This window comes from Chiloscyllium plagiosum, chromosome 34 (assembly GCF_004010195.1).
Source record: "Chiloscyllium plagiosum isolate BGI_BamShark_2017 chromosome 34, ASM401019v2, whole genome shotgun sequence".
Lineage (NCBI taxonomy): Eukaryota > Metazoa > Chordata > Chondrichthyes > Orectolobiformes > Hemiscylliidae > Chiloscyllium > Chiloscyllium plagiosum.
This window is the reverse complement of record NC_057743.1, coordinates 32,583,682-32,593,466: the sequence shown is the minus strand read 5'-3', so window position 1 is coordinate 32,593,466 and position 9,785 is coordinate 32,583,682. Positions and strand designations below refer to the sequence as shown.

General features: G+C 39.7%; 1 protein-coding gene and 1 long non-coding RNA gene across 4 annotated transcripts in view; one reads left to right on the top strand and one right to left on the bottom strand.

The window, feature by feature from the left end:
* Positions 1–9,785, bottom strand: part of LOC122540402 — a 39,618-nt gene that overhangs the window by 3,505 nt on the left and 26,328 nt on the right. Inside the window, exon 3 of one of the 2 annotated variants that reach the window (XR_006309278.1) lies at positions 4,860–4,984. The exons of the other annotated variant lie outside the window; for it this stretch is intronic. This is a non-coding gene — a long non-coding RNA (uncharacterized LOC122540402). Of the gene's footprint in view, positions 1–4,859; positions 4,985–9,785 lie in introns of those variants that run through there. 2 annotated transcript variants of the gene reach the window in all.
* Positions 1–9,785, top strand: part of LOC122540400 (protein polyglycylase TTLL10-like) — a 58,136-nt gene that overhangs the window by 24,430 nt on the left and 23,921 nt on the right. For both annotated transcript variants that reach the window (XM_043676089.1, XM_043676090.1), the window contains 3 exons: positions 1,848–1,968; positions 5,978–6,063; positions 7,760–7,931. In XM_043676089.1, the coding sequence (XP_043532024.1) occupies positions 1,848–1,968; positions 5,978–6,063; positions 7,760–7,931 (379 nt within the window). The remainder of the gene's footprint in view (positions 1–1,847; positions 1,969–5,977; positions 6,064–7,759; positions 7,932–9,785) is intronic.

Sequence of the window (9,785 nt, the reverse complement as noted above, 5' to 3'; positions counted from 1 at the left end):
ATGAATTCGCCTGGGACAACACTACTATCATAGGGCAAGCCAGACAGAGAACAGCCAGGGAATTCCTAGAGGCATGGCATTCATCCACAAACTCCATCAACAAACACATCGACCTGGACCCAATATACCAACCACTACAGCGGACAGCTGAAACTGACAACCGGAAGCGGCAGGGACAGACCACTATAAACACCGGAGGAAACATCAAAGAAGCGCTTCGCAGGAGGCTCCCAAGCACTGATGATGTCGCCTAGCCAGGGGACGAAACGTTTGCAACAAAAACTTCCAGCTCGGTGAACAGAACCACAACAACGAGCACCCGAGCTACAAATCTTCGCACAAACTTTGAATACTCATGTCTTCCTGAGGTCAGGGTCCCAGTTGTGAGGGCCACAAGAATATTCCAATTCCTCCCACACCATTTTTGTGAGCTGGTGTGGTTTATGGGAACCCTCCAAAAAGATGTGCCTCCTCAGAGAGATCACGGCCCGGGGAAAGCCTGCTGAAGGGTTTGGAATGTTCTGAAATGTAAGTGTAAAATATTTTGATACCGAATAATAGGTTGATCTTTACATTGACCACCAGTATGCAGTGTTGTCACATACTTATTCATTCAAGAAAGTTTCAGAAACAAAAAGAGAAGTTGCTGGTAAAGCTCAACAGGTCTGGCAGCATCCATGGAGAGAAATCAAAGTTAACATTTTGGGTCCAGTGACCCTTCCTCAGAACTGACTGAAGAAAGCTTTAGATTGCATTAAAAATGTAAAGAGTATTATCCTGTCAGCCTTTTTTTGCTGTAATTTAAAATGACAGCTCTAATTGTTAAGAAATTTTTTTTCTAAAGTTCTTTCTAACAATTAGAGCTGTTAAGAAAAGTTCTACTTTAGAAAGATTTCTTTTAAAAAAAAACCCTGCATCTATTTCTCCCTACTAATTGCCAGGCATTCTGCTTTGAAATGCAAACAGCACACTATTCTGTTCAGTTCCCTGGTTCCAATGGAGCTGGAAGTTTTTGTTTTGGTAGCTGGAGCCACTATGAATGCTTGGCTGGGTTTCAAAAGCTTAAAATGACTTCAGTGCAGTTTATTGATCCAAAACAATTGAAATTTTTAAGAAGCTGCTATTTCAGAATATGCCTTTGATGTTGTTTGCTTTTTGCTTAAGAGCCTAAAAGAAATTCAAAGATGTATAATTTTTTGTTGCAGTGGAGCAGATTACTTTACAAAATAATTAGTGGAGCAATCATAGGGGATTGATGGCAGGGTCAGGGGCTTTGGTGTCATGATTCACTTGAAGGATCGGGGTTATCTGGGGATAGGTAAGAGTCGGTGGGTAGGATTTAAGGGACTGTTAAATGATGTTGGCAACTGGGCTGTTGTGATGGAGAATTAAGGCAGATTTTCTAACTAACCCACCTCTGCAGCTGTACTACTCACGAACTCCATCATAGCTTGAAAAAGCTACTGTTAGCCCAGACCATGTATGAAAGGACATAAATCATAGACAAAGTCACACTGAGATTGGATGTACATTTCAGAAAGTACAAAAGTGTACAGGTCTTCCTTTTTTGAGTACCCAAGAAAATTTAGCTCCATATTTTTTTATATCTCAGTCTCTGATGTATAAACATGACTGGAGCACACAATGTAAAGAGGCTAGTATTTAGTGCATACACAGAACAGTGAAAGAATTTGATATATTGGAGATGCCAATACATTGGATGTAACAGGGCATTCAGAAATCCTTAGAATTTTGAGGCTTTTAAGCATTCATCATTTTCCCAAGCTGTGTGATGCGTATTGTATATTATCTAATGTGTAAGACTTTTATTTCTGTCATTCCTACAGGTAAACAGCTATTAAACCAAATCCCGAATGATAAACTCCTGACCACAAAGGTTGGCCTTTGTTCTTCCCTGAAGACCTATGATCAATTAGCAACTAAACGTACAAAAGTTATTTATCCCAGGTAAGGGAATTATATGCTTGGAGTTTTAAAGTCATAGAATCATTTTCATAGTTTTATAGCACAGAACGAGGCCCTTCAGCTCATTGTGAAGCCTGTCAAGTACTGATCTACTCTAATCCCATTTTCTGGTGCATAGCTAGTAGCTTTGAATGCTTTGGCTTTTCAAGTCTCCATTTAAATTGTTTTAAAATGTTATGTGGTTTCCTGTTTCTTCCATTCTCTCAGGCAATGAGTTACAGATAACCCCCATCTTCTGGTTGAAGAAAATCCTTAAATTCCTTCTAAACCTCCTGCCCCCCCCAGATTACATCTATGCCCCCTGCTTATTAACGTTTCTGCTAAAGGGAATTTTTCTTGCTCTCTGCCCTACCTATACATCTCATACTTTTGGTAGCATCAGTCACGCCTTCCCTCAGCCTTCTCTGCTCTAAGGGAAACAACCTCAGCCTATCTAGTCTTCCTTCACACCTGAAATACTCCAACCCAGATAATTTCCTCTGCACCCTCTCTGGTGCAATCATATATTCCCCACAGAGACAGAGAGAAAGTGAGGATTGCAGATCAGAGTCGAAAAGCGTAGCGCTGGATTAGCACAACAGGTCAGGCATCATCCGAGGAGCAGGAGAATTGACGTTTTGGGCATAAGCCCTTCATCCAGAATGTAGGGGGCAGTGGGAGAAGGGGGCTGAGAGATAAATAGGAAGGTGGGGCCGGTGGGGGTTGAGGGGAGGGGGGGAGGGAGAGGGAGTAGCTGGGAGTGTGATAGATAGATGCAGGTGGAGTGATGGTGATAGATCAGAGAGGAGGGTGGAGTGGATAGGTATGAAGGAAGATGGGCAGGTAGGACAGCTCAAGAGGGCAGTGCCAAGTTGGAGGGTTGGGATCTGGGATGAGGTGGGGGGTGAGGGGAGATGAGGAAACTGGTAAAGTCGACTTTGATGCCGTGTGGTTGGAGGATCCCAAGGTGGAAGGTGCAATATCTTTCCTCCGTGTGACAACAAGAATGGCACAGTTGCTCCTACTATCGCTTACTTAATGTTATATACAGCTCAATTATAACCTTCCATTCTTGTATTCATTGCCTCAATGAATAAAGAAAAGCATCTCGTATGCCTTCTTCACCACCTTATCAATCTGTCCAGCTGTCTTCAAGAATCTATGGACATTACAGCAGGGTCCCCCTAATTCTCTGTACTACATGGGCTCCTATCATTCATTGTGTTACTCCCTTGTTATTCCTCCTCATATTTCAGGATTAAATTCTGTTTGTCACTATTTGCCCATCTGATCAACCTATTTATATTGTTTAGGAGAAAGTGAGGACTGCAGATGCTGGAGATCAGAGAGTTCATAGATAACATGATGGGGAGAGCTTTAGACTAAAGGACAATATGAATGGATCGAGAATGTGGTGCTAGGAAAAGCACAGCCGGTCAGGCAGCATCTGAGGAGTAAGAGAATTGTTGTTTCAGGCAAAAGCCCTTCATCAGAAATGCTCCTCGGATGCTGCCTGACTGACCGTGCTTTTCCAGCACCACACTCTCGACTCCATTCATATTGTCCTCTAGTCTAAAGCTCTCCCCATCATGTTATCTATGAACTTACTGTTCAAACCTCCTACATTCTTGTCTAGATTACTAATGTACACCACAGACAGAAATACACTGTGGATACAGCTGTCCAGTCACAAAACCAGCTTCTGCCTCAGGTAACAATGCCAGTCTTGGATACAATTGACCCAAACTGTCCTGAATTGCCATTAACTCTTATCTTCATGACCAATCTCCCACATTTCTTCCAAAATAGCAACTACTTTCAATGTGAAAATTCAAGAGCCTTTGTAAAGATGTGAGGAAAAATGGACATTGTCCTTATAAAGTTCTTGACTAAGGATTATATTTCATTATCCTATGTTTAAAACCTAATTGTGGCTGGATTTCTTTTCCCTATTCATTCTGGCCCCTAAATGCAAACATGCAGCATTATTGATATTTCCTTGCAAATTTTGTTACCCAAACAGCTACCCAACAAACCTCTTCCTCAAGTTCTACATTGCCTTCCGACACATTAAGGTTTTCACTATCCTCTGACACATTATACTATGCCCATGTGAATCAGATTGTCTTTTCCATATGATATAATTAATTGCTCAGTTGTCTGAGATGAGATGACAAAAACCAATAGCAATCATCTCTGACAATTTTGTCTGTAGGATCCAGGAGACAAAACATCTTGATTTAATACTTTTAAATAAGTTGGGAATAATAAAACCCCTTCAAACTGCTAAACCACCATAATGTACTCCCTATTTTGTCAATGCCTGAAAACTGTGGATTTATTTTATTCTCTGAAAATTTACTTTGTCTCAGAAATGTTATGAAACTTAACTGAATCCCAAAACATAATACACCAATAAATCATCAAATAGCCTGCAATATGGAAATGCAAATACTGAGTTTTTTCCATGCGTTCTCCTGATTGAGTACAATAACCCTTTGTCGAGCTGGGATTTCTCTTAAGACTCTATCCAGATTAGAGTCAGGATGTAAAATAGTGAGTTGCTAAACAATTAATTGTTACGTGTTGGTCTTGCCATTAATGTATTGAAGTTAAAGTCTAAAACAGATTACAACAGACAAAATGTCACAGAAAATGTACTTTCTTTGGAAAGGCATTAGTAATATTTGATAATATTATGGAAGATGTTGCTTCAGTTGTTGCTGTGAGCACAATTTACACGAGAGAGCTGAAAGAAATGTATTGGCACTTTAATTTTAGCAAATACACCTGTTAACATATAAATGTTTAACAGATATTATTTAAATAGTTTAAACAGGTACTTTTTAAAACAATATGTACATCTCTAGGTTTGACAGGCTGGTCATGGAATAGACTGAGGCAATTCCTGGTGAAACACGTCCTGGAGTCGTTAAGCTGGAGTTCAGAGTTTCTGTCATTTATCCAACATGACCCAAATACTGACTGCTCAATGCAGAACGGTGAAGATTTTCTGCTGCTGAAATCCGACATGAGCCAATCAACTGATAATTAAAATTTCACCGATATTTTAAATTAAAAAACATCTGTTCTTTGTCAATTTAAATGGAGTTTGCTTGTGAGGACAGGTGCTTCTGTGTAGTTGTATTAAACTATTTCACCAGGAGTGTTTGAAGTAATTAATTTGAGGTGATTCTCTTACAGTCAATGAAATGCTAAAGCAGAACAAACATGTTTTTCACTGGTCTGTGGTCCATTTAAATACGGGTTTAAGATAGGCACATGAACATTATTACTCCCGTTGGATTATACATGACATAAAACTGGTTATTTCAGATTCAAGCATTGGACTCCTGATGTACCTAAACGTCACCCACTGGATTTGAGGATTGTTTCATTCTGCTGAGTTTTGAGGGTGAAAATATGTCACCCGTAATTCTTGCAACTTCTCTACTTCCTAATCCCACCCTCAACCCTGATGCTTCAATCATCTCTCCCCTTTCTGACCCTACATTTCCTTCCAATTCCCAGCTTTCTTTCTATTGTTAACCCCTTTCCTCACTTTTACAGAAATGACATGTTTTTCCAAGAATTAAAGTTAGTGTGCACCAGCTATCTAAATTGACCTACCCAATTAGTTCCATTCATTCTTGTTCCTTCACAACTTTGCAATTGTTCCCTTTTCAACAATACTGACTCCCTTTAGAAGTTACTAATGAATGTGGATATAATATATTTTCAGGTAATGCACTCCAGAACATAAGAATTCTTCAATAAATAAGTTTCTCCCCAAGAATTTTTTTTTGTCAATTACCTTAAATCTGTTTCCTTTGATAACCAACCCTTCTGTCACTGGAAGCTGTTTCTCTGTGTCTATTCTATAATATGTAAAAATGCCTCATAAGTTTGAATATCTCCATCACATTCACCCCTCAATCATAGTAAAGAGCTTTGGGATATTTTGAGGATGTAAAAAATGATATGTAAACGCAAGTTCTTTATTTAACCCTAGAGTTTTGAAAATGGAGGAGTTTTATCCTGAAACATATCGCATGGATGTGAAAAGTGAACGCCTAGCATTCTTTCAAATTATGGAAGGTATTTTATCTTGCCAATAATTCAGAAAATCATATTCCCTTCCCCATATCTACAATCCAGTAGGGTAAGCTTCAACTTTCATTTTTATTCTGTATTATTGGTTTGGGATCATTAAATGATTGGAGTTCTGATTTTCTGTTTTACTTCTTGCAAATGTCCCTCCCTGGAACAATCCAGTAGGGGACACAAACAGAAGTCAGCCATTCAACCACTTGAGCCTATTCAGCCATTCAATGTGATTGTGACTTTTCTCTTTGTTTGCTCATGGAATGTAGGTATCGCTGGCTGGGCCTACATTTACTGCCCATCCCAAACTATTCTTGAGAAGGTGTTGGTGAACTACCTTCCTAGAACAATGCGTCTAATGTAGTTATAGGTACAACCCATGAGTGATCTGGATTCAAACTTCAAACACCTGCCATAGTTCTGTATCATGTGATGTGCTTGGTCAGCATATCTGTAGATTTCAGATTTAAAACTGTTAATTTAATGAGCAGCTACATTTTGTTGGCAAGTTGTGGAATCCTCCCATCTTTTGTGTGCAGAAATGTTTCAAAATTTTACTCCTGAATGGTCTGACTCTGAATTTAAGTTGGTTTCCCCTTGTAATAAACCCATCCACCAGGAGACATAGATCTCTGTGTCTCTTCTATCTAGCCAACCTATGTTATTTCTCAACAAAGCTTAAAACTTTGAGCCCTGTTAATGTTCTGATGAACATTAACGTACAGTATATTCCACCTTTTTGAACATTTTCAACTTGAACTCTAGATCTTTGCCTATGATTCTCCTCCCCTCCCTCAAACCACACATTGTTTTCTTGCATTTGTCCAAACATATTGTTCATATGAGTTTTTACCATTTAGTAATCCCTGGAAGAGGTGATGACACTCTTACAATCTGAAACTAAACTTATGCAATGAGTTAAGACCTGCCCTGGTTTTTCTATTTCCTGTGAAGTTTCTCTTTTCCTGCGTGATAATTTTCTCCCATGTTGCCACCAGCATGTCCTGTATTATACTATACCAGCAGACTATTTTAATGGAGATTTTTGATCCATGTTCCATCACTTTTCTTTATCTGCCTTGTTTATGACCACATATCACATGGGTATTCTCTGTACCTCAAATGCTGCCTTGCATTCCAATGTGTTGCATCCTAACTTGCTGTATTGTGACAAGCTGCATTCAGACCCAGCCCATTCCAAGTCACTCCATTCTAACCCAACCCACTCTGACCCACCTCATCCCAATTCACCCCATTCCAACTCACTTCATTCTGACTCACTCCGTTCCAACTCACCCCATTCCAACTCCTGAATTCCAATCCACTGTTTTACAACTCATAGTACTACAAACTCTTGCAATATAATCTGCACCTTCTTCTGCATTGGGATTTGCTGTGGAACTGCCTTACAATTGCTATTAATCCTCATAGCATTGGATCAACACAGAAGAATCTGTCTATTCAGCTTCTAGTCAGATTATGTAGAAAGAGGAGACAAAATAGAGACTGATGTATCCAGCTTTTACCAATTGTTGGGAATAATGTATCAGCTAATAACTATATTGCTAGAGCTAATCATCATGTTCATTGATTTGCATTATTTTGGTTTTCAGTCCTCATTTGTCAAAAATATTCATAATCCAGTCATGATATTTAAGTGTTTTCCTTTCCTGTGTTTCTTTCTGCACAGATGTACCAATTTGGATTTCAAAACCTGCTGGATCAAACTTGGGTAAAGGAATATTTCTCCTGAAATGCCAGGAAGACTTCCTGGACTTCCGTGCAAAACTGGAAAGCATAGAGAAGAATACTTCGAGTAAAATGTATTGTTATGGTTTACCCAGCAACAGAATAGTACAACGGTAATTAAGAGCTTTCTCAAAATAAAGTGGATCGTAATATATGCATCCAGATTGAATGGAAAACGAAGCATAAAAAGCAGTAATTACAGCAGCTGTTGGAATAGTGTCATTCTTCTGTTTCTGCGGATGTGCTCTTTCAGATTTGCGGCGTAGGAATATAGATATCAGCCCCAGCTTAGTGGGCAATGCTCTTGCCTTTGAGATCGGTAGATGTGGACAAGTTCAATTCCATAAATTTGAGCACAAAAATAGATGCTGACTCTACAGTGTAACACTGAAGAAATACTGCACTGTTAGAAATGCCATCTGTTGCATGAAATGTTGAATCAAGGTCCTATCTGCCCTCTCAGCTGGACATAAAACATCATTTGAAGAAGAGCAGGGGAGTTTGGCCCAGTATACTTTGGCCAATATTTATCCCTGCACCAACATCACAAATGACAGCTGTCTTTCCTGCATTATCACATTGACTGCAAACTGAAAGTACAACAGTTTGGAACATCCTAAGATTATATATAAAGTACTGCATAAATCATAGAATCCCTACAGTGTGGAAGTAGGCCATTTAGCCCATTGGATCCACATTGACCCTCTGAACAGCATTCCTCCCAGACCCAGACCCCTGCCCCAGTAACCTTACATTTCTCATAGCTAACCCACCTAGCCTGCACATCCCTGGAAACTATAGCATGGCCAATCCATCTAACCTGCACATCTTTTGATGATAAGAGGAAACTGGAGCACCTGAAGGAAACCCATACAGACATAGGGAGAATGTGTAAACACCACATAGACAGTCACCCGAGGTTTGAATTGAACCTGGGTCCCTGGTGCTGTGAGGCAGCAGTGCTAACCACTGAGCCACACTTATAAGTCTTCCTTTTTTTTATTTTACTGGACCAGACCTGGAATACTGATGAGGATACTAGATCTGAAAAGGTAGCTATTTGTTCTAATTTCTGTCACTAACTTGGAACCATAGAATCATATAATAATGTTGTAGTAAAGTAGATCAGCCCATCCTGCCGATTCAAGCTGTTTGACCAAGTTATCCAAGTAACCTCTGCTCTTTACCCATTGCCCAATAACTGTTCCCTTCAAGTAATTGTTTTGAAAATTGTTTCCACCAATCCTTTAGGCAGTACATTCCAAACCACGGCAACTTGTTACATTAAAAGAGTGGTTTTCTTATGTTGCGAGTGGTTCTTGCTATCACCTTAAATGCGTGTTCTCTGTTGACTCAACCCCATTCCACTGTAAACAGTTTCTCCAAATTTACCTAACCAAAGCCATTCCATAATTTTGAAGACCTCTACCAAATCTCCTCTTAATCTTTTCTGCTCGAAGGAACACAACTCAAGTATTTTCCCCAGTAAACTGAATACTATATCTCTTCTTTGGAACACACTTTGTCTTTTGCTGTGGGCACCCACATCATCAACTCCTCTTCCCCTTCTGTTAACAACATAAATATCAGGATTTTCCAGCATCCTACCACCTCCCCTCGCACCCCATTCCAAAGAAGAATGATTGGATTCAAAATGTTTTTCTCTCCACAGATGCTGCCACACCAGCACTTTTTGTATGTATTTCATATTTTCTGTATCCTCAGTATTCCACTTATATTTGAGATCCAAGCCATGTTTGTCATGGCGAGTTCAATAAACATTCATCATATACAATGGTCTGCCTGATGAAGGATTTATGCTCAAAACGTCAACTCTCCTGTTCTTCGGATGCTGCCTGACCTGCTGTGCTTTTCCAGCACCACGCATTTTGACTCTGAGCTCCAGCATCTGCAGTCCTCACTTTCTCCTGTATATGTTGGTACCCCAAGTATAAATGTAAAGAGGA